This window comes from Alligator sinensis, unplaced genomic scaffold (genome assembly GCF_000455745.1).
Source record: "Alligator sinensis unplaced genomic scaffold, ASM45574v1 scaffold989_1, whole genome shotgun sequence".
NCBI classification, from domain to species: Eukaryota; Metazoa; Chordata; order Crocodylia; family Alligatoridae; genus Alligator; species Alligator sinensis.
This window is the reverse complement of record NW_005842266.1, coordinates 1,228,555-1,253,219: the sequence shown is the minus strand read 5'-3', so window position 1 is coordinate 1,253,219 and position 24,665 is coordinate 1,228,555. Positions and strand designations below refer to the sequence as shown.

The 24,665-nt window shown below is 44.7% G+C and overlaps 2 protein-coding genes across 2 annotated transcripts in view; one reads left to right on the top strand and one right to left on the bottom strand.

Moving 5' to 3' along the window:
* POLR2B (RNA polymerase II subunit B) overlaps positions 1-9,180 on the top strand; it is a 25,253-nt gene extending 16,073 nt beyond the window's left edge. Inside the window, exons 12-26 of the mRNA XM_025209075.1 lie at positions 264-403; positions 488-530; positions 574-642; positions 988-1,142; positions 1,442-1,640; positions 1,813-1,981; positions 2,419-2,515; positions 4,812-4,906; positions 5,235-5,485; positions 5,583-5,672; positions 5,919-6,026; positions 6,618-6,731; positions 6,844-7,004; positions 7,488-7,683; positions 8,890-9,180. Of these exons, the coding sequence (XP_025064860.1) occupies positions 264-403; positions 488-530; positions 574-642; positions 988-1,142; positions 1,442-1,640; positions 1,813-1,981; positions 2,419-2,515; positions 4,812-4,906; positions 5,235-5,485; positions 5,583-5,672; positions 5,919-6,026; positions 6,618-6,731; positions 6,844-7,004; positions 7,488-7,683; positions 8,890-8,979 (1,977 nt within the window). The 3' untranslated portion in view covers positions 8,980-9,180. The remainder of the gene's footprint in view (positions 1-263; positions 404-487; positions 531-573; positions 643-987; positions 1,143-1,441; positions 1,641-1,812; positions 1,982-2,418; positions 2,516-4,811; positions 4,907-5,234; positions 5,486-5,582; positions 5,673-5,918; positions 6,027-6,617; positions 6,732-6,843; positions 7,005-7,487; positions 7,684-8,889) is intronic.
* IGFBP7 (insulin like growth factor binding protein 7) lies at positions 9,170-21,780 on the bottom strand. The gene is made up of 5 exons (XM_025209077.1): positions 21,579-21,780; positions 15,880-15,989; positions 12,918-13,034; positions 10,952-11,078; positions 9,170-9,361 (listed from the first exon to the last, which is right to left on the bottom strand). Exons 1-5 carry the CDS (start codon positions 21,763-21,765, stop codon positions 9,342-9,344), a joined length of 561 nt encoding a protein of 186 aa, XP_025064862.1. The 5' UTR covers positions 21,766-21,780; the 3' UTR covers positions 9,170-9,341.
* Positions 21,781-24,665: the final 2,885 nt, after the last annotated feature.

The window sequence follows — 24,665 nt, the reverse complement described above, 5'->3', positions numbered from 1 at the left end:
CCCCCCCCCCCCCCCCCCCCCCCCCCAAACTTAACAGCTGGCTGCTGCTCTCAGAGCTGTGCGGCTGCATACAGGCAGTCAAATTGGTATTGGTCGATATGACTGGTTAATAATTGGCCATTGGTATCAGCCAAAAAAAAGGTGCACTCCTAGTTACAAGTCCACTAGAACTTCCTTGTATAAGGTTTTTAGAAACTCTGATCTTTTTCTTTTTTTGAAGACATGTTGGTTTGAAAAACAAACAAAACATTCTCTGTGTTTAGGGCCATGCAGTAGGACTTGTGAAGAATTTAGCCCTTATGGCTTACATTTCCGTGGGGTCTCAGCCATCCCCAATTCTGGAATTTTTAGAAGAATGGAGTATGGAAAATCTGGAAGAAATCTCTCCAGCAGCCATTGCAGAGTATGTATGAATTTGGGTTTCTAAATTAAACTTTTCATCCAAAAAGAGCTTTTCTAAGTATCCTTTGGCTTTTTTATTTCACAGTGCCACCAAGATATTTGTTAATGGCTGCTGGGTAGGAATACACTGCCACCAAGATATTTGTTAATGGCTGCTGGGGAGGAATATAAAAAGATCCAGAACAGCTTATGAATACACTGAGAAAACTACGTCGTCAGATGGACATCATTGTGTCAGAGGTAAAATTTCCACATTAATTTTGAAGTTCTGGCCGCAAAAATGGTGCGTAATAGGCATGATACCCCTTTGAAGGTGTCAGATACCTTTATCAGAAATTCTTAGTGATTGGGAAGCCAGTGCACATTTTAAGGAGGGGTCAGCTTTAAAAAAGTGCTCTTTTTCATGTTGGACCTCTGATACCGTGACCTTAAACTGCATTGCTTGACAAACACTGAAAGGCTTCCAGTTTAGAGAACTTCTTGTAAGAAATCCTACTTGCATGTGCTTTTGACGCTTACCCATCGCAACAGTTTATTGAAAGGCTCCACTGTGTATACCCATTGTTTTGCATCTTGCTCCCATAGGTCTCCATGATTCGGGATATTAGAGAGCGAGAAATTCGTATCTATACTGATGCTGGCAGAATCTGCCGGCCGCTTTTAATTGTGGAAAAGCAAAAGTTGCTGTTGAAGAAGAGGCATATTGACCAACTGAAAGAACGGGAGTATAACAACTACAGGTAGGAAATCTCCAGAAATACAAGAAGAGAGGTAAGCAGCTCTAGTTTGCTTTCAAACTTCTCAAAGTTTGTTTGAAACTAGTTGAAGCTGTAACCTCCTTTGAGTTAAACTGGAGGACTCTGCAAAGTATTCTGCAGCATGTTGCTTTTTGCAAGGCACTGTGATTTATACTATTGCTTTGATTTATATAATAACTGTTTTCAAATGAGTCCTTGTTTTTTGATGGTGCTAGTGAAATCTGTATTACACTGTATTTGGGATTTAAGGTATTGATCATTAAGGTAACTTGGTTGTTTAGTTGGCAGGATCTTGTGGCCAGTGGTGTAGTAGAATACATTGATACTCTAGAAGAAGAAACTGTGATGCTGGCAATGACTCCGGATGATTTACAAGAGAAAGGAGTTGCATATTGTTCAACTTACACCCACTGTGAAATTCACCCATCCATGATACTAGGAGTATGTGCATCCATTATTCCTTTTCCAGATCACAACCAGGTTAGTAACACCACTTCTTTGGTTGTCTTGGTTTTGAAATTAAGTAGAATAAATATAATTAGTGTAATATACTAGAAATAGAAATTAAAGGTACCTATTGCGTGCACAGACATGTATGTCCATGAAGAGTTTAATGGGTATGTTTTTACTTCTACTTTTCTTGTCCTTATAGTCTCCTAGGAACACATACCAGTCTGCTATGGGTAAACAGGCAATGGGAGTTTATATCACAAATTTTCATGTTCGTATGGATACGCTAGCCCATGTACTATATTATCCTCAAAAACCACTTGTGACTACACGTTCTATGGAGTACTTGCGATTTAGAGAGCTGCCAGCAGGTATGTTGTATATTGTTAGGCAAACCTAAAACATAAAATTTACAAGAATAACACTATTTAAAGGCTTCAGTATAACTTCCGGTGATTCATACTGTCTTTAGTGACCATCAACTTGAAGGCAGTACTACTGAGCTATTAATATAGATGCTGAGGACCAGGTGTACAGCGTCTTGAACAAAATCAAACCAGAAGCAATCATCTTTCGGGAAGGATGTTTCATATTGGTATTTGCTAAATCATCCACAAGGGGTCACTGTTGTATCGATGAAGGCTCTAGTTTGCTGTGTACTTAAGTTTGCATTTATTCAATATCAAATCTTGTTTTGTGCGTTTGTCATGAAGCTTTTTCTTAATAAATGGCAGAGCATTGTAAATCTTGAGTGAAGAAATTATTCCTGTATGGTCTGCGTGTCCTAATTGTCCTAATGTATTTACAGGTATCAACTCCATCGTGGCTATTGCCTCGTATACTGGATATAATCAAGAAGATTCGGTCATTATGAATCGATCAGCTGTTGATAGAGGGTTTTTCAGGTATAACTTTTGAACTGTAGAAAATTACTTCATTTGATTTTACTAAATTGAAGACAGTTCTTTCACCGTCTTTATTCAGCTGTGTAACAGACGTGCATATCTTTCCAAAGCCGCTGGACAAATGTTTACTGTTAAAGGGCAGAGTTGTACTTTTTGACATACTGCCAAGAAGGGGTGACAGCCTGTTCAAAATGCACAGTAACGCTTTTTTCCCTAAAAAGATTTTTCCAGTGTTAAAACTACCACAAGATGCAGAAATAACCTTTTCAGTAAATAAACAGGGATGTTCTTCAATGACATGCTTTCCCAACCAGCTTTTTTCCTACTCTTATTCTGTGGGTATGTCTACACATTCATTAATGTGCTGTAGTTGCTGCTAAATCAATGTGCAGTAACATGCACTACTGTTCAGTAGCACTGGCACACGGGGTTTTTCAGATGGTAACTGTGCAGTAGCTTAACGTAGCTTATTAGCACTGGTTTTGCCCAGCACACTACTACGCAGTTAATTAGGCCACTGTGCAGTTAGTGTTTCGTGTAGATGTACCCACTGTATTTGAATCTTCTTATAAGTGCATTTAAATGTAAGATGATTTGGATTTCACTGCTTTGATTCTAGGCATTATGACTTCATGGTATAATTCAGTCGCTAGCCTGTATGGAAGATTGTTTAAACCAAATTTTCAGACAAGCAACATCAATTATAGACATATAACAGTTGATAGGGGTATAAGCTTTCTGTGCTATAACTTGCATCTGCATGCTTCTTCAGTGAAATCATAGTAGCTTTAATGTTGTTTCATTTAGCATTAAAGTTAGTTGTTTAACTCACTTTTGCTAAGGGTACATGAAGATGCATCTTGTATCGTAATAACTGATGCACATTCTTGACTGGCTACTCTTCCACCTGGTTAAAAATGACATACCTTTTAGGGATGTAAAAGATTAAACAATTAACCATTTAACTCGGGGGTGGGCAATTATTTTGGGCAGAGGGCCACTTACTGAGTTTTGGCAAGCCATCGAGGGCCACATGACAGGCAGCCAGGGGCAGATAAATATTAATTTTCTAAATGTTTTAGGGGCCCCACGGGCCAGATAGAATGGCCTGGCAGGCCACATCTGGCCCATGGGCTGCACTTTGACCACCCCTGGTTAAATTGATTTAAGTGCAATGATAACTGGTTATCTCACTAGTTATTGTTTAGTGCCGAGGTGAGATGCAGTCTGGCAGGGAAGTGGGGGAGGAAAAGGGAAGCCATGCAGTGCCCCAGCGGGAACAGGAATGTGATAGGGAAGGTAGGAGGGAGGAAGGAGCGAGGAGGAAGGGAGGGGAAGGGATGAGTGGGTCTAGTACCCATAGACCAGGGGTTGGCAACAGTTTTGGGCATTGTGCTAAAAAAAAACCCCAACTGCTACTTGGAAGATGTTGGCATGCCAAGAGGCAGATGGTGGGAGAGCTGCGATGGGCCTGATCCATGTTGTGGTAGTGCAGCTTGAGCCTCTTCCCTACTGTCAGCCCTGAGCTGCACATGCCAAGCAAAATGCCTGTGTGTCATGCTCTGGCACGTGTGCTGGGGGTTGCCAGCCCCTGCCAAATGTGAGTGACATCTTTGAAGATAAGATTGGGAGTGTACACTTGTTACAATAGCACTTGTGTGCTTGGTGCCTCTGAAATATACAAATAAAGGCATAGCCCATGCCCTAAGAACACTTGCAAGTAAAAGGCAAGGAAAGAGATGCACCTTGACTTGTTATCAAGGTGGTTGTGATCTGTTGCAGTAGTTTTTCAACCTGTGATATGCAGACCCCTCGGTCTGCAGACTAAGGGGTCCACGAAAGATGACTGCGATCGATCAAGTATGTGAATACCCACACTTACAATTCAGAGGTGACCATACCTTCATTTGAGATTTTTTAGGGGTCTGCAAATGATAACAGGTTGAAAACCTCTGATCTATAGGAATAACAGGGGCTTTTTTAAAGGTATATAGGGCATGCTGAGGTCCCAGGGGCCAGCACATACTCGTAGGCAGCTTGGCACCACCTGAGAAGAGACTATAGAAGTCATTGTAGTGTTCTGCATTATCAGTAATCTCTGGGGAGGTCTGGTTTATCAATAGCAAGTTGATGCTTGGGACCAAAGTATTCTTTCTTGCTTGTGTATCATTATTGGTAACTTTGGTTATATGGTCTTGTGAGACTTGCGTGTGGTTCTGGTGCAGTTGAGATTACACAACTTAAAAAAGCAGTGCTGGTCTCAGTACTCAAGATTCTTTATAAAACTTTATTTCAGGTCTGTGTTTTATCGGTCATACAAAGAACAAGAGTCCAAGAAAGGCTTTGACCAAGAAGAAGTTTTTGAAAAACCTACACGTGAAACTTGCCAGGGTAAGACATGCTGACAGATAGAAGAGAAAAGGCTGTGATTAGTACTCACACTTCACTAGGCAGAGTTGTTTGTTAACATTATTTGACCCTTTATTGCACCAAAAAGAATAAAATGGATGAAATTTCTCAGCACAGTTTTTTATCAATTGGTATGTTTTGAGTACTCCAGAGCATCTATATTGAAGTCTACAGTTGATAACATGGTATGAGTTCACAACACTAGAGGCTGGGACAAAATACAAATGTGAAGTCTGCGAACACAATACTTACTCTTGTGTGGAACTGTTTTGAAGGGTGTTGCAATCTGAATTTAGTTGTCTTTCTTCAGGTATGAGGCATGCCATCTATGACAAATTAGATGATGATGGTTTGATAGCACCTGGTGTACGTGTGTCAGGAGATGATGTCATCATAGGCAAAACAGTAACTCTGCCAGAGAATGAAGATGAACTGGAAAGCACTAACAGACGTTTCACAAAAAGAGACTGCAGCACTTTCCTACGAACTAGTGAGACTGGCATTGTAGATCAGGTCATGGTTACTCTCAATCAGGAAGGATACAAGTTTTGCAAAATTAGGGTAAGTGCAGGTCTGGGTGTCTTCTGGCTAACATTTTTTTTTTCCCTTGTGGAGTTTTTTTTTTTGTTATTGATCTGCTGTCTTTCGTCACCTCTAGGTGCGTTCTGTTAGAATCCCGCAAATTGGTGATAAATTTGCTAGTAGACATGGTCAGAAAGGAACCTGTGGTATCCAGTATAGACAAGAGGTAGTGACTTTTTTTTTTTCCTTCCTGTACTTGTATTTTTGATTTTACACTGGAACCTCCTTGCAAGAGTGAATTGCTTGTGGTTACTTATCCTTAACATAGAGCTTTAAAATTTAGTTTGAATTTTATGCGCTTCCAAACACACGCTCCTTCAAGTCTGTATGCATTTCTTAAATACACATCTTAGTCCAAACGGCATTTTGTTGAAAAACTAGGGGTACTGAGTACCATTCTCTTTTACTTTAGGATATGCCTTTCACATGTGAAGGTATCACGCCTGACATCATCATCAACCCCCATGCCATTCCTTCTCGTATGACAATTGGTCACTTGATTGAATGCCTTCAAGGGAAGGTAAGGAGAATGATTTGCTTCATGAAGTAAAATATGAGGAACCTCAACTAAATTTCCTTTATCTCTTGGAAAAGCTTGTTGTCCTTGTTTGTTTGTTTGTTTGTTTGTTTGTTTGTTAACACAATAAAGGATGCCAGTTGAGTTCCCAGTTAATAAGCCAGTAGAAAACCAAAAATACAGTAGCCACCAAGGGTGTTTGTTTCCTGAAGACAAGTTCAGTGGGTGAAAATACAGTGTGCTTTTCATAGTAGTTCTTTGTGGCTTTTATTTACAGAACCACTTTACAAACATAACTAACCCTAAGAAGTCCTGTAGATGTTCCTTTACCCATGAAACAAAAATGGGTAACAGTTAGGTTAATGAGAGTGCTTTTAAAAACTGTATCTGTAAACCTTTGTTTTTACATAAACAGATACATAATTTTAAAGTTAAGTTAGATACTGTTCTGAGCATTGAGTCATTGTATTTCAACAGTGAAAAGTTTGCCTTTTCAAGTAGTTTTGAGTCTAGTTTGATCACTTCTTTGGGTGCACATAAATGTGTCTTGCAAGCAAAGATCTCTGTGAAGTTTCCTGTTTTTTCCTCCCATAGGTATCAGCAAACAAGGGAGAAATTGGTGATGCTACACCTTTTAATGATGCTGTCAATGTGCAGAAGATTTCCAATTTGTTATCAGATTATGGCTATCATCTGAGAGGAAATGAGGTATAATGCTCAAAATGCCAATTCTGCATCTTTCATTCCTTTTGATAAATTTCTTTCTTAGTATGTATAGTTAAACTGATGCTTCACTAGTTCTGCTTGTGCTTACTTTCAGGTTCTTTATAATGGTTTCACTGGTCGCAAAATCACGTCACAAATCTTCATTGGTCCTACTTACTACCAGCGGCTGAAACACATGGTAGATGATAAAATCCATTCTCGTGCCAGAGGGCCAATTCAGATCCTTAACAGACAGCCCATGGAAGGTAGATCACGGTAAGAATATTTATTGGCTTTTGATTTGATTAGCTTCCACAAAGTCACATGCCTGTGTTGCTCAGATGGGAGGAAATCGGCTGCATCAGCTGTGCACCTATGACTTAATTGGCTTATTGAATAACTGTCTGTGTAAATCAGATTTTGGTGTACTTGAGTTTGGACAAGTATGGCATGACTTAAGTCATTTGTAACAGAATATCAGTATAGAGTTATGCTTTGGCTGATGATTGCCTGAGCACTGTTGACATCTGTTTAAGCTTTTTTTAGCCATGTGACTGGGGGCTTCAGCAGTTATGCCTCTTGATGTCCCCCCAGGAGTCTTGGAGAAGGTGATATATGCCTAGCTTTCTGAGTACATTCCCCCCTGCACCCTGCCTATCACACTGTAGATGTTCATCTACTGAATGGTTGCTGTATTTGTAACTGGAAGCTCTGCTTTTTAACTTCATGGCAAAATATCCTATCACTTTTCGCCCGCAGTGATGGTGGCCTTCGTTTTGGAGAAATGGAGCGTGATTGTCAGATTGCTCATGGAGCAGCTCAGTTTTTAAGAGAGAGGTTGTTTGAAGCTTCAGATCCATACCAAGTTCATGTTTGCAATCTCTGTGGAATAATGGCAATAGCCAACACCAGGACACATACGTATGAGTGCAGGGGATGTCGTAATAAAACACAAGTATGTATGGATTTCATCTGCTAAGATTGCTAGCAGTTAAGCAAATATTTTTTTAAAAAATGGTGATTGGTGGGGTAGAAGAGACAATAACGGTAAAACGTGCAATAAATGCAGGCTTGTTTAAATAATGATAGGGCATTCTATGAGTTTGAGTTGATTTGGATGCTTCCCTCTGTCCTAGGGAGTTCTGACTGTTTATAAAATCCTTAAACGAAATTTCCAGCCAATGTTGCGCTGGGCGAGGGTTGTTGTTTCCATATAACTTAACTAAAAGAGAACTAAATCTCAGCTTCTTGAAAAAAAAAATAACTGATACAGTAAAACTCAGGAAGAACATCAATTCCATTGGTTGGCCACTCCGCTATATTCATTCAGAGCAGTCTATTAAGTTTGGGTTATAAGGAAATAACTTACATAAATGTCATATTTAAGGTGCTAATTTCTGGTTGGAGTTACTTGCATACTGCTCTTGTAAATCTAAATTAATGTGCTTTGTTATTATTTAGAGCTATTTTCTTAAAGGAGTGATGGAACAGATGAGTAAAATTATTGAAGGCAGTTATTTTTGTATGTACTGCTGACTTCTGAAGTGCAAGCTATTGCTTTTGTTGCTACTAATGAGTTGCGTGCAGAAAATCTTAACTACATTTTAATGCAGTTGATAAGGCAACATTTGTGTATACTCATATTTCCTTCTTGTTAAATGGTTATGGAGACAATTAAGTTTTATAACATGGTGGTTCTTAAAAAATAATCACAAGCTTTGAATTTTAAATATGAAATCCTGTACTTAAGCATAAATTTCAGACAGTTGTTTACCTTACCTCAGTGTTTTCTTGTAGCAGTTAAACAGAGCTTAATTTTCTAGCAATATACAGTCAATATACTGAATTAAACTATCTTAAACAAGAATGTAAGATAGGAGATTTCTTACTCTATAGATTTTTAACCTCTTGAAAAATAAATTACAAACACTGTTCCTGTATTAGTCTGAACTCTGTAGACACTTAAATAAAGGAGTGTTTTACTTCTTGCCATGGAGTTTGACGAGTTGTAGGTTTCAGATTTGTCACTGAAGAGTGGTCAAATTTAACTTTGAAGCACTGGACCAATAATTTGTAAATTGTTCCCGCTACATTGTGATTTACCGAATTGGTTGGTCTTCACTTGACTACTTTATAGTAAACTTATTTATTTTCTTTCCAGATTTCCTTGGTGCGAATGCCATACGCCTGTAAACTCCTCTTCCAAGAGCTAATGTCAATGAGTATTGCACCGCGTATGATGAGTGTTTAGCCTTCAGAAGGTTTTGTTTTAATTGACATTGCATACGTGGAAGCTGTGGTTCTAATGTACTTGCCGTTCAGCATCCAAAATGTTTTAAAACGGTGCATGTTTTGTGTGAGAGCCTAGTTTGTATTTCCTAATGCCTTGTTTAATGATGTTGAGCTTTACTTTTTGTAAATAGAAATAAAAAGATTTGTAGTCCATTGTGAATCCTGTTTATTTGTATGTTTGCAAAAAGTGTGAAAGCAAAACAATATTAGAAGGCTGAATGAATGGGGACAGGGAACTGATTATTGCGCTGGAAAAGCCTAGTGACTGCAGCTTTCCAAATTGCTAACTTAAACTGTGCATGAATGATACAGTCCTCTGTGTCACAGCTCTGCACCATCATCTGCAAAAAGAGAAACAATAGTTATGCTGTGTCATAATTACAAGAGAATAACATTGCAGATAGTACAATATCAATAGTAGTGCCTTTTCTGATAGACTTAAATGGGGAAGTAACTCATTGCTGAGATTATTAGAACATTTCCCAATGGCTAAGTATTTGGTCATTTAGACTACTTGGGTGTTATTGGTCATGAACTGTCAAATACCCTGTCAAAATCAATAGCCCTTATTTACTTCCTTTCCAATATTTGTAGACATTGTCAGCTCATAGCTTATTGCTAACATAATGAAATACCTTTGCTCTCGTTTTAAGTTCTTCCTACTTACAAGGTGAGGAGTTGCAGTATTTTTGGCATATTATGTAAGGAGAAATTAAAATACCTAGTGCCTGCTTTGAGGTCATATTATCAAGGCTGTTCCATGCCATAATCTAGCAGTAGCATTCCCCTCAAAAAGCAGTAAATGCTTATCACATCCTTGACCTGCATAAGTATTTGCAATTCTGTACTTCTTTAAGAGTGAAACATTGAGTGCACGTGCCCTTAGCACTTGTGTTTAACATTCACAACAGGGAACACATACTGTGGCTAAAAACCAGAAGGTTTAGCCAAAGTATGTAAGTTATGTTAATATTTGACTTGAACCTCTTCAGTACATAATTGACACTGGGAGTTGTTTTATGCTCTTGTTCCACTGCTGGGAACTTCTCTTTTTTTAACGCATCTTCCAGCTGCTCAGGGCCATTTCATTCGAGTGAACTGAGATTTCATTGAGTTTCTGAATAACTGGTGTGTGCAACAGTGATAAGGCCTGGCAAAGAGGAGGAGCAAGGCTATTGGGATTAAACCTATTGGTAAAACAGCATTGTGCAGTTCTTGAAAGTGTTTTTGAAGCCCTCTCATACAATTCTAAGGGGAAAAAAACCCAAAACTGTAGGTCTTCTCTGATAGCATGCTAACTGGAGAACCACTGGAATTACAGTTAGAAAAAGCCCAAAATTAAGCTAGTGGGGGAGGGAATGTATTTTTAGTTATGTTCTAAATCTTTCTTTCCAATACCTAATGTATTCCTCTCCCTGTTCCACTCTCGCTTATCTTAAAGATTCAACCCCACTGCAGCCTCTAGTGTAAGAGCTTAAACAATTAAGATCTGCAAAAAGTCCTATATGGAAACTGGGTAAGGCCGGATTTGATGTTCCTGCTATTTCTAATACTAAATTCCTGCAGAAAACATAAATGCAGCCTTTTCAGTGTCTTTTCACTTCGTAAAGGGACTAAACCCACTTGGAAAATGCTTTGCCCCTTTGAGTGAAATGCATGTCAGCACTGAGAAAATGGTGGTGCACTTTTGAACTAAAACACACAGAAGTTGTTTAAGTTCAAAAGTGCACCGCTGCTATTTTCTACACACTGATGTGCATTTTGCTATTTATACAACTGCATACAATGCAGTGCAATGTGCACCAGCTCGGGTGCGGAGCAAACCTGAGTCTGCTCCGAAGTGGCGGATCTCCAGTGTGTTGCAGGACAAAAGTGTGTAGAAATACCCAATAAGAACAAAAAGAAATGCTGCACCTTCAAACAACACCCACCTTTTGTTATAGGTATTTCATGTAGGGCATCAGCAACAGTGATTTTTGCAGAGGCTGTAGCTTCTCCCTTCGAGTTTGATGCATGACACTCATATTCCCCAGCATCTTCTTTACTCAAAGGAGAGATCTGTCAAAACAATCAGAACACATTCTTTGTTTAGCTTGGACTTTTCATGTTAATGCATCATTGTTGGACTGTGTAATAGCATTAAATTATATGTTAAGCAGACCTAATGGGAATGGTATTATGAATACTGAGTGATAATTGACCTCTACCAATCAAGAAGCACATATCAAGAATACTCAACAGTATGGAAAAAAGCTCATGCTTGCAGAGTAGTACAGTTTTAAGTTCTGCATAACAATGACTTTTAATGTAAAAAACACATTTGCTATTAGCTTTGGCTCAGCTGGGATAAATTAGTGTTGTCTGTACTGCTTGCTGGCTGGATTTAAGTGAGCAGTAGGTTGTTTTAACTCAGCTTGGATCCAAACACCCTGTACACTGACAGGATTCTGTTTAGCACCTGTCTTGGAGTGCATCCAATCTAGTCCTGGCCTCATCCTGCTCCCATGAGGGCTTTTACAACATGTCAGTAAGAAGTTGCTTTATCCTGGCTAGCCAGACATTAGTATTTTCCTGGTTTCAGAATGTGTTAAAACCTTCCATTACTGAGGGAGGCAGAAAGCACATTAGTTCTAATGCTCCTTTCCATAAAAGTGTATTGTCAGTCTGCTGGCACCTCTCCAAAGTCTCTATCTGTTTTGGCATGCAGTGCCCTTGAGCTGCATTCCCTAGTCCACACCTCATTCTGCGGCTTGAAGCAATCACTTGGTGTGGTCTGTTACTGACAAAGATCATCTACTTGAAAATCAAAATGGATCTTCTTGCCTGATGTGTTGTAACCTCCTCTCCTCTGATCTCTCTGCTGCTTTCTTCTTGTCTCTATAGATGACTAAATTTTTTGTGTACTCCCACTTAAGAAACAAGGGCAAGGATTTCTTTAAATCTTAATGACTAAATGTTTGGGGATGGTTCTTGAAAGATTACATTTCTTGAAGGTGCACACCAGAGGAAGAGAGTGGAGACCCTCTGCAATGCCCAGGACAGATGTCTTGCATGGTTGCATGGGATGTTCCTGCCTTCAGTGAGAGGTTGGACTGGATGACTTCCTGCAGTGCCTGCCAGCCCTCTTTCTTCTAATTCTATAGGAGTCCTGAGTTTGAGCTGGGGGACACTGAACTAATCGGACATAAAGGTCTCTGGTCCCTTCCTCTGAAGTTAACTTTCACTAACAATTCCAAGTTCTTGGTGGAGAGCATCTCTCCAGGTCATGTAGGGCTCAGTTCTAGGAGGCACTTTCTTAAGAGCTGTATGCTGGTCTGGCTGGGGAGAATGAACCAGCAGGAGAGATGCAAAGTGGAAATGCTGCTTTTGAGGCCTAGCTACTTCTAACACCTTTGCAATAGCCTCCTCATAAGGTGGGACAGCATGGTCCCAATCTCAAAAGGTCTTTTCCTGTGTGTCCTCTTGTCTTCTAAGGACACCTTGTCCCCATGGCTGACAAGCTCCTACTGAGATACCAGCTGGACTGGGCTCTACCTGCTGACTGCAGTATGCTTTGGATGATGCAGGAGGAGTTCTCTCTCATGTAAGTGTGGGTTTCTCACAGCTTGGGCTTTGTATGCACCTGGTTATCCTCTGCATTATTCTTCCACAGACTTTGTGCAGGTGTATACAACTGCAGGAAACACATAGTAGCTGAGGACTAGGCCTTGACGCAGGCATTTAATCCTGTAAAATGCAGGACTTTGACTGCTTTCACTTCAAATTCACAGAGCTCACTTTTTTTCCAACTTCAGGAAAACTACTGAGTTTGCCTCCATTTTGATTTTTCAGTCTTATTTCTCAAGCCTTGCCTCTGTGTCGCCATAAGCGTATGGTCATCTCTGCACAAGTACTCACCAGCACCCAGCCAGTCACTTCATGCTTTTCAGGCCCACCACGGGTCTGGATAGCCAAGTTCTCACGGTCCCCAGGCAGGAGCTCCATCCGCTGGACACCGTATTGTCCCCGTATTATCTGGGGCAGCAGAAGATAATGATAGCAGCTTGGTCAGAGGGTTGTTTTCAGGACTGTAGTCATAAAGATTTAATCTACCCATGCAAGTTCTACCACTACCTTGTCTACAGTCTGGACATGGTTCTACTGATATATAGATACAGGGTATCCTTTTTTCCCTACCAGACTAGCTGCCCCTTGTTGAGCACCCTGATAAAACTGCCTCCACACTGAGGAGAGGTACTGATTTCTTTCTCCTGGAAGGGATAGAGCAGTACAACTCTCCTGAGTGGACCAGGCTAAGGGTGAGATTTCCCATGGCATTCAACAGTGATCCCAGCCTTTCCCTCCTGAGGTAAAACTCCCATAAACTCCTATGGGAAGACTCAGTTCACTGCTGAGTACTTCGAAAAAGAATCCTACTCTGGAGGCTTGAGGCAGTGCCAGGGGCAGAGGGGAAAGGTCTCCCCAGGGCTCCCACAGCTGTTGCTGCTCAGAGTGCAGTAGTGTTTCCTATTCCAAAGGCAAGAGTGACCAGGTTTTTCCATTCAGGACCGCTCCCACTGCCCTTATTGGTGGTTTAGCGGGGAAGTGGGGACAGACTGTTCTCCATGGGAGCTGCCCTAGGTGCTGAGCCCTCTGGGAAATGTAACCACCTGCCTCTGAAACAGCAGAAGACTTGCAGCGCACAAGCTGTTGCAAGAACAGGGCCCAGGCCTGGTGACATTCCCAACAAGAGGGCTGTGTGGGGGAGGGCAAGGAGCAGGAGAGTAAAACCCAACTGTTTGGGCTTCTGCTGCATTCAAAATGTGGTCTCTGAGTAGGCAAGGGAAGGGCTTCCTTGACAAAGACTAATGTGGCATTTTTCTAGGCAGGGGTACAGCCCAGCCACACACTGAAGCAATTAATGGAGTTGTAAAACAAGGAATAAACCACAAAGTTATTCTACAAAAAAAAAGTAATAATTCTGTGGCCATTCCTATCATGCCATTAATTGAATGTGTGGCCAGGTGCAGCCCTCTGGCTGGGTGCTGTCAATTGATCTGGGCTCTTAGCTGCTGGGATACTCTATGTGCTCCTGCAGCTGGAAGCCCAGCTCAGCTGATGGGACTCCCAGTCATGGAAGCACATGGTGCACCCCCAGAGCTGGGAGCCCCATCAGCTGAGGGGACTCCCAGCTATGGGAGCTTGCTACTTGCCAGTGCAGGGATCGTGATCCTGGATGCCCCCTGCACCAGCAATAAGGCATGATAGGATCTGATGCTCGATCCCACAATCAGGCCTTCTGCCAGGCACATGTAGCATGGCAGGAAGTGTGAATGTATGAATTGTGCATCAGGTTTCAGCACGCCTTTACCTACATGCCTAGCAGGGGTCTTACAAGAAGGTGCACATTGTGTCGGGGACCAAAAAGCCAAGGGCTTTTGTTACTAAATATGGTCCATGCTCTTCCAGCCCTGAGAGGGGAAGATGACTGAAGATCTGCCCCATTAGTCAGATGCCCCATTAAGCTACTGATGTTAAGCAGCTGCACAGTGGTGTCTCTGGGGTTACATTGATAAATGCTATGACCATCATGATTATCTTGTTTACTGAAAACTGAGGCTTGATTCTGTCCTTCCTGCATGTTGCTCCCAAGCTGGGTTCTGGGAATTGTCTGGGTGTACTGGTAGATGCAGGGGACGGAACGGGACTCAGTTGCCTTCTGGGAAGCAATCAGTGTCACTTCTCCATGCCAGGCTGCAGTTGGTGACACTGGGGCTTTCAAGTTCCATGGAAGATCTGCCCAATAAAACACCCACAGACTTAGTCATCTGAGGAACACCAGGGCTTTGTATGTCATGGGAAAATATCCCCAGCTTGTCCAATACCCAGGTTGTCTTAGAGGGATTGCTATGGTAAGCTACCTGTTTTCTTAGGCCTGTTTTGAATTTGCATAAAGGAGGGCAAACCCTCAGAGACCTCCACATACCCTTGGGCTTGAGAAACCTTGGGAAGCCCTGATGAGGCGCAGACGGTGGCACTGAAATGAACATCCACCCAAAGGTTGATGATGATCCCAGTACTGTCAAAGAGAACAGCCTCTCCCTGCTAAGGTACCAGGCTCCTCACAGGTACTATGGCTGGGTTCTCATGAAGGCTCTGCAGCTGAAGGAGCTTTTCTTATGAGCGTAAGAGCCAAAAAAAAAAATCCCAGGACTTCAACACTCTTTAACTGCACAGCTCAGAAGCAGCACTAACATCTGCCTCCAAGCTACTAAGACAAAACAGAACAGTACATGACTACCGTGACTGTGACCTGTGTGGTCACGTCCAGTGTTTCCAAAGCTACTTGCAGACCAGAGGTTGAAACAAATAACCAAGGAACATTCTTTGGAGGCTCTGAATACCAGCCTGTCACACTGTAAGCAGCCTAACGGCGGTTCTTTTATCAAAATAAACAACGTAAAAAATGCTGGGGGGAAATCAGCTTTAGAAAAATTATTTATGCAGGAAAAATTAAACAAAGCCAGATGTTTTGGGGGCGGGAGGGGGAGGAAAAGAGATTTTTCTCAACTTGTGTTTGCGCTGGTAGAATGCACTCCTCCAAGGCATGCTTGTCAGAGGCAATGTTTGTTGCAAGATCTTCTCTTGCAAACTGCTGGTTCACAACCTGCCTCTGAATGCCTTATCTCTGCACATGGACTGCTGGAGGGCCAAAGGGAACTGGCTTTGGTAACACAGCAGGTATGTTTCCCAGGCCAGGCCTCCTCACTCCAGGAGCTTATGGAACTCCTTCCTGTATTAGTGACTGGCTCTCTCTGTTCCTTGCCTCCCTGCCCCAAGGTGTCTAGAATATGTCACCATGGCATTAACTGTGCTCTACCTTATTCCAGATGAGCACCGGGGTTGGGATTCCCAGGACTTCACAGCTCAGGTAAATCTGCGCTCCAGTGACATTCCAGATATCCTTGGGGGGAGTCACAATGGAGGGTCCTGAAAGGAGAGAGCTGTTATATCTTCATGCTTGTTAGCCAGCCACATTGCACCTGGGAAACCGGTGGTTTCTAGGGAAAAAATGTTAGCCAAAACTTCCCAGATTTTTCTGGGAACAAGTGCAGGCATCATGCTTTCTTTGGGTTCTGGCAACTTGTCTTCACTCTAGCACCTCCACCCCATGCTCTGGAACAGGCATTTTGTCTTTGTTAGCAGAGTGACCTCTGTCAGGGACGTGCCTCTTGCTATTTCTCTGGCTGGGCAAAAAGCCTAGGACCAGAGTCAGGTAACTACAGACTGTGTCACAGTACATGAGCAGGGAATGAATTCTGGTACTTCTGAGCAGGACCGTCCCTGTGGGGGGCAAATTGGGGCAACTGCCCCAGGCCCTGCAGTTTGGGGGGCCCCGTGGACCGGGGCAGAGCAGCAGAGGCATGGAGCTGGGTGAAGAAGCGGTTCTACATCCAGCCACCCGCCACCCCCCACGCCCTGCGGTGGCAGCTTCTTTGGATCTGGGGCCCATGGGATCGGAGCAGGGGCAGGGCCCCACATGGGCTGATTTCCCCCGGGGCCCAGACCCTGCTCGGGTCAGCTCTGCTTCTGAGTGCTCAACTATGCAACTTTCACCATGTTCCTTTCCTGTTTTGTATATGTAACGCTGCATACATATGTCTAATTCATCACTGTGTTCCTCCGGTTTCACATTCACATACAATCATTGTTTTCGATGGAATTACAGTGCACGAGTGGATTGGGCGAGGGGGGAATGATGTGGATGCATCCCCTCTTTGATTCCTACTCCACCCAAAGTATAAACCAACTGCCCTGTGCCAGCAGCAGTGGCATTTCTATTCACAGTGCTGAGAGAGTCAATTAACTTCACAGTTCATTATAACCTACCTGACTCCTGCTAAGGTCTCTATACTCCACAGGTATTAACAACCCTCTCTTTCCTTTTTAATGGCCCTGACATTCTTCTAATTAAGCTATCCTTTCTTCTGAAATGTTGCTGTCTGCTAGGTTTTCCTATTTCACAGCCCTTCAGACTGTTTTAGCTCTAGCTAAAAACATTAACTCAGGTGTGGTAATATTAACTCAAGTGAACATTAACTCAGGTGTGGAAATAACTGTCAGTGAAATATGGGGTGCACTGTCAAGATGCTTATGAAGGTTAGATTTTTTTAATGAATCTGAATAAGAGAGGCACATATCATTCTAATGACTACAGGATTAACAAAACAAAACCTTCTGATTATTTTTGCTTAATTATACTGAATATATAATACAGCAAATTAATGCATGTTCCAATAAAGTGACATTTGTTTTTGCTTCAATCTTAAACTGAATAATACAGTCCTAGGCCCCTGGCATGTTAGTAAAGCTTCTAGTTTGGTTTTTTTACTAGGAAAAAAAGTGTGTGTTGTGTTATGTGCTGATGTACCACACCACCTGCAATTCCCTTTTCAAAATCCTAGGTCTGTCCAAGTGCAATAAAGCTGTAGTAAATCTGACACTTGTCTGTGGTGCTCTGGTTGTTTTGCAAAAAACTTTGCTTACAATCTGTAGCATAACTGGGGGTGACTGGGGCAGCAGCCTCAGGGGCCACCTTTGTTGGGGGAGAAGGGTGCACGAAAATAGCTGTGACCACAATGGCAGCTGATTAAGCTGCTACTATTCATACCACAGCAGCCTGCACTGCCCCAGGAGCTGCATAGCTGCCACAGAGCTGCCCTGATACACCTCTTCTTGCCATCCTGCTGATTCCCAGAGGGTGCTGCCCTGCTCCCCTCTGTTCTGCAGGGTGCAATGTTTATGTGACCAGAGAGACCCCACAAACTCACTGAGTTCAGGAGGGCTAGATCAGCTGCAGTTGCAAGACAGCTGTGTTGAGACCCACCAGCAGCTGGAGATCGTCTCTCTTGACTTCAAAGCAGCTGATCTGACTCACTGCAGCTGGACAGTTGGCTCATAGCTTCCTTGAGGCCAGATTTGACTCTTAGCTTTAGAACGGTAAATCTGGAGTGATGCTACTGATGTGGCTGCTGGGACTCTGGGCTTACAGTGATGTGATAGGGGCTCTGCGGCAGGCCAGTAGGGGGTGCTCCCGCGCCGACCCACCCAGCTCCCTGTACCTGACCAAAACCAAGCTGCGGATGCCTCCCCAGGGGTGCCAACTTCTGGCCAACCCTCTTCCTGGAGCACACCCACCAGGCTGGGGTAACTATTGCCACCACCCAAGCTCCGGTCTCTGTTGGGCCCTGCAGACCTTGGGGTTGCTTAGCCCCAGCAGGATATATCTCGGTGCTTCTTATAGCCAGAAGCATAGAAAGTAGCCTCCCTTAGTCTGCCGAGCAAAGGGCACAAAAAGGCCTACCTAATCCCCCTCAAGCATGTACAACAAGGCTTGCTATAATGGATGGCTTTATTGGGTAGAGAGGGTAGGCATGGGGAGGGGTACAAGTCAGAGTAATATCAAAAGAATACCCTGAGCAAACGGAAGTGGCTTGCTAGCTTTTTGATACACTTCTAGAACACTTGATCCTAAGTTACTAGCTACATCTCGGGTAGGTTACTCACATTTTCATCTAGAGTCTAAAAGAGCTCCAGAGGCCATTTGCTTGTTCCCAAAGATGTCTGCTGTGTTCCAAAACATGTCTGTGTTTCATTCCTCATGGAGGAGCACAACACCTGTTGTGACCTCATCACTAAGTTCCCACCAGAAGTAAAGCCACTGGCTGCTGACCAGCGCTTCCAAATGACATCAGACTGAGCAGGTGAGTTGACTAACCACATGACCTGCAAGGGCGGGAACCTGAGACCAGAGGAGGAGCAGGTTCCCCCTCCCAGTGGAATTGTTATAGCCTAGCTAGTCACACCGGCAGGTAACAGGGGGGGTTGGGCTGTCTGCTTACCTCAGTGAGGCAGACTGGGGCCTGATTTCTCCACAGCCTCTGCTCTGCAATTGGAGGGGAAGAGGGAATTTGAGTCGGCACATTTAGAGATCACAGCTGGCTCTTCAGGTGTCTTTGGGCTCTTGCAAGACAATGTGTTCTCAGCTCTACAGGACCTGTGGCAGGTCAGAGCCCTGCTGCATCTGCTCCGCTGCTTTGGTCCAAACCAGTAAATGAGCAAGGGAGGAGGGGAGAGGCAGCAGTGTGCACTTCTGAGAGCAGACCAGGGGAGGAGGGCTGGCTTCCTGTGAGAGTTTGGCCCCCGTGTTGGCAGCAGAAAAGTGCCCGGTTGGCTCTCAGTAGAAGCTGCTGGGTGCTTGAGCCCTCTGGAAAATGTTACCCTGGGCCTATCTGGGAGCCTGTGCATGGGTCTTGAGCTGCTTTGAAAATCTGGCTTTCAGTGCTTACCCCCAGGCTTGGAAATGTCTTAGGCACAATCAGTGCCCAGGAACGGGAAGAATAGGTCTTTCTGTCTCATTCCCTTTTAGGAGGGACTGTGCTGTGAACCAGCTATTAGTATCTCAAAATAGAAAGTGAAATCCAAATGAATGTGTCATGTTCATTCCTGTTCGCTGACAAGACTAACAGGCTCCATCTTGAGAGGATTTTTCTTTCTGTGCCTGGTAAGAGGCAGGCACAGCAATAAGAATGTCATGTTCATTTTCCTGAAATAAAATGTTGTTGTTCCTGGTAGGAAAGCAGGAGCCAGACTGGGACCAGTCGCCTGCTCCTGTCAGTGGCCAGTGCAAGATGCTCCTCAGGAGAAAGGGTTGTAGCTGGCAGCTGCAGACTGGCCTGTCCCCTGAGCTGCACCCATTTGCAGCAAGGGGACACACTAAAGCACTTGTGTGGGTTTTTCACATTTGCTTTTCTAGCCCTAGCTCCAGGTCTCATTATCTCTGGGATCCCATTCTTCCCCACTGATAGTGGATGCTGAACACATCAGGGATGCACACTGACTAAGAAGGAAGACACTTCTTCACTGTTTTTCCCCCTCTTAAATATCCAGGAGTCCATCTGCATCTAGTGCCATCTGCCAGAGCCCCACAGAAGTCCATGACTGGTGATAGCTGCCCCTAGATGGCCCTTGTTTCAGTGGGGAGAAGTGGCAGAGTGGGGCTAGCCCATCCCTCCCAGGCCAGGCCAGGGTTGCTCTCTGCTCCTGTCTGGAACCATTTTAATGGTTCCAGAAATGAGACATCCTTGCTTCCCTTCAGAGACTCTTCTCCCATGCCAATGAGCTCAATTGTCTTCTGTGTCACACCCAGGCCTCTGGCTAAGTTTCTTTTCACCGTCTTTCCATCTCTCTCTGACAGGGGATACAATGCTACCCTGTGGCAGAGGGATGGGCTGCGTGTGTCATGCACTGCTGGGATGATGCCCAAAGGATGGGGCCAGAAAGGGCTGTTGAAGTCATCACCAGACTGCCTGGAGTTCTCCTGCTCCAGTGGCTTTGCTGGGTGCCAACACCCTTCAGCTGTTCTTTCTCCACAGTGGGTCTCTTGTCTTTCTCCTTCTCTTCCCACACTCTGGCCTCTCTCCTCCCCACCATGGGATCTGCCACAGATGTCCTTTATCCTTGGGACATGTTAATGGAATGGCCAAAGCAGAGGCCTGGAGATGAGGTGGGGCTGGGTGCTGTGTCCACATGCATGTTTTGATTATCTGAAGTCCAGGGATGAGGGGATGCAGGGAGTGCCTCAGGTTCTCTCTGTGCTGATCCACAGCAGGCTTCAGTCTGTTCTGGTCCTTGGTACAGAGCTTCTCTTCAAGCTGTCACAGCCTGTCCTTTCAGTCTGAATGTCCCTGCTACGATCCCCAGCACAGTGGTTTTCCAACATGAGTGTTAGCTGCCCCCACTCTGCTCTGGGATTCTTTTGTATCAACTCTGTGCAGAGATATATGCTCACAGAAGTTGCAGGGTAGGAAAGGGAGGACTGGACCTTTGGTTTACAACAGGAGTTACAGCAGGGTGGCATGTATGTATGTGCGCACTGACCTACCTACATAACAGGTCACTGAGCTCCAGTGTTCAAACTCCCTTATAGTTAACACCAGTGGCAAGTGTTTGCCACCAGTAATCCCCAGGTGTCTCTGAGCAGCTCTAGAGAAACAACTGGATTTGCACCTTTTTCTCCGACTACAGACTATGTCTCAAAAAGAAGGCAACTTTCACAGGCATCTCTTGAGCAAACACAGCAGTGACCCTAGACAGGACCAGTGACATGGCATGTGCTGTCTGGCCAGTCATTTCAGCAAGTGAAATGAGTATAATCTGCCTCACTTCAGCATGGTGTGGACCCCAAATTCAGCCCCAGCATGGGAGGGGCATGCCTTTGTGACCTCATCTGTAGCTGTGCAGCCGCTGGAATCGGTCTGTACAGAATGCCAAGTCTGCAGTGCATGCATGCATTCATGTGTGTGCATACATGTGTGCACATGTGCGTGCGTGCGTGCGCGCGCGCGCGCGCACACACACACACACACAGCACAAGAGAGCAGAGGAGAATCAGGAGATGGCTTGCAGTAGCCCCTATTTGGGGGGGAAGAGTGCCCCCTCCCCCCAGCTTGCTGCTCAAAGGCTCTGCACTGCCCAAGACCGGCTGAAAAAAATATTTGGGGCCCCCACAGACCTGACCTGCTGCACAGAGTGGACCTAGGGAAATGAGGTTGAAAAATCCTCCATGGGGTGGTGTGTTCTGCTCCTGGTCAGAAAACGGCCATTTCCTGTTGTTCTTTGGTCTCTCAAACAACAGGGCGCCCAGCACATCCCCTGAAGGACTCTCCTGCAGCAACTGGCTCTCATCACAATGGGAATTTTCCATCTGTGCTAAGTTTAGCATCTCTGGTCACCACCCTCTCGTGGTCATGGCCCCTGGTCACACACAGTTCTTGGCACTGCTCCCCTTTGGTACAAGGCTTGTTCTCAGAGAGAAGTGCTGGGCTTTTCACCATGGGTTTGGCTGTAACCAGAGAGGACCTGGCTTGCAGGAGCTCCCCTCCTCTGACCCAGAAGTGTCTAAGCAGCTCTTACCCCATGCATTTCCAAGTGCAGGGAGAGGACCTACTTGCAAGGCACAAATCTTCACTTTTACCTGCCAGGTGACACTCCTGACCCCTTCCTCAGCAGAGCAATGGCCACTTCCCCTCCCTGCTCCTAGCCTTAAACCTCCTCCCACATTCCCTGGTGGGAGTCCAGCTCTTTGGCTCTGAGCAGGGCCAGATCCAGTGAGAGCTCTCTTGCACTGTCCTTGCCACTCCACAAAATACCAAATTAGTGTCCTGCCTCCCCACCCAGAGCCATGAGTGGGCAAGGCTTTTGGGATCAAAGTGTGTGCATGGAGTGGTGGGGGTGTTGCTATTTGGCTTTCAGAGCTCTTAGCTCTGATTTCCCCCAGTGTTCCTCCAGCTGTACACCAGGGCAGTCACTGGTCTTACACCAGCCTAAAGTGGGAGTGCCACTGGGGTGAAAACGGTCTGGTCTTTCAGCTTCTTTGCAATCCCAGCACTGCCCTGGCTCATATTCAGGCCAACAGCCTGTTGGATTCTCATGTCCCAGACACTGCTCCTCATAGTTTGATCATAAGTCTTATGATATTTGGTGTTCCTCTTAAAGTGTCAGTTCCTGGGAATTACAGTGCCCATAAAAAAACTGAAGCAGGGACTTTCCTGAGGGGGGTGAAAAGCTTGCAAAGGTGAGTCCCTGACAAGTCAAAAACCCAAAGGCAAATACAAATGGCAAATGAAAATAATAAAGATCTCATGATTTTTAAGCCAGCGTTATGATTTCACCACGGCCCAACCTGTGATTTTCAAAGCTTGGGCATGGCAATATTGGTGGTTACATCAGTGTAACTCCATTGCTGACAGCCTAGCCAATCTAAGCTCACAAGGTGGTCAGCAAGTGGAGAACTCATACTGTGGTCAGGGAGTAGAAAAACAGACCCAAGGTCTTTGCAAACAGGAGGACCTTGAACCTGTTTCTCTCCCCTAGTGGGGGCAGAAGGCCAGTAGCTTGCAAGGAAGAGTTTCCTGCCTTGCCTACCCCTGTAGCATCCGCCTCCTTCAAGCCTGACACTGGCAGACAGCCAAGTAGGACACCACACTCCTGCCTGTGATGATCACTTTGCAAGAAGGCCAGCATAGGCTTTTGATATCACTCTCTGGCAAAATGAGGGTGGGAGAGAATTACAGTTTTAATCCTCCCCAGAGAAAAGCATGATCCCCTTGACTATGTCCCATTCCTCCCATGGCCGCAGCACCCTGGGTAAAACAATCTTGATGGTGAAACCTAGGTGCTCAGCCCCAGCCCCGGCAGGCAGGTGCCCTCATCGCTTTGTTTTATATAATGGCGTTATGGCTGCGATGCAGAGTTTAGTCTACTAGGAAAGCCTGTGCTCAGGAGGCATCTGCCCTTGGCTGGGAAGCCTGGTTAGGGAATGGGATCTGTGCAGGTCACTGCCCTTTATCCTCAGTTACTCGCTTCAGTCCTGAAGCTGGGAGTGGAGGGGGCATCCCCAGGAGACTCACAGATGGCGTGAGAAGCATCAGCCCTTCTGCACCAGAGTAATTTATACTTCCCAGGGTCTCTTGCTCCAAGAGCACTGCCAGCCCCAGGCACCCAGAACTTGGGAGTCAGATCCCTACCCCAAAAACTGAGGACTGGCCTGAAAATCCGTGTGTTCAAGACAGAGAGTCACACTGGGTCTGGCTTGATTTTTATCCAGCATAGGAAGCCTTGAGGTAACCTTACTCCAATCTTGGACATGCGCACAAAGCACCATTTGCCACTTCATTGAGAGAAGGAGCTCTGCTGGCCTCTCCAGCCAGCTACCACCCATTTTGCATCCTGCTTCCACACACCTGCATCTCCTCTCCTTGCCTGCCCCCTTCCACAGCCATACCCTTTCCCCTCACAGCACCCTTCTCACTATCACGTCTCTTCTCCTTTTCCCCATTCCCTCGCATCCCTCTACCCCTTATGGACACCCCTTGTGTCCCTCCTTTCCTTCCCCTTCTTCTCCCTACATCTACTCCAGCCCTCTCCTTGATACAGCTGAGGTTATGATTTATCCCTTCATGTCACAATGGAGTTGGCAGTGAAGGTTCAATCCTGGGAAGACTTAGGTACACAAATCACTCTATTCTGGGAAGAAGCCCCACTGACATCAACATGACTATGGACTGGAGTCAAGTCACTCCAATACACAAGGCCTGGCAGGCTGTGGGCCCTGAACAACAGTGAGCACAACCCTGCCCTCACACTTAGTGAATGTCTGGATCCTAAGGCCACTCCCATGATGAAGAGTCATTCAAGCCGCTTGCTAACAATGCACAGCAATGCTTCAGAAACTCTAATTCCTGGGGCAGAGAAGACCCAGACCATCCCTTTCTGACCTCATTGAAAGGATCCTGGTGATCTGCCTTGTGTGTTGTATACAAAAATGTGGGGTGTGTAAGAGCCACACAGAACGAATGACAGGTCTGGCTGCAGAGAGCAAGTTCAATGTAGAGAAGAGCACAGCACACCTCATTGTTGCCTTGTCTTGTCTGTTAAACGTGTCTACACACACATTAACATGCATTAGTTAATGCATATTAAATCTCGTACCTCCATTGTGAGATACTAGGAAAATACGCATTAGCAGACATGATTAATCAAGTCCGCTGGAGTGTGGTGATTACTGTGCTCCAGCAGCCTCTTGCATATTGTGTATCAGCGTCT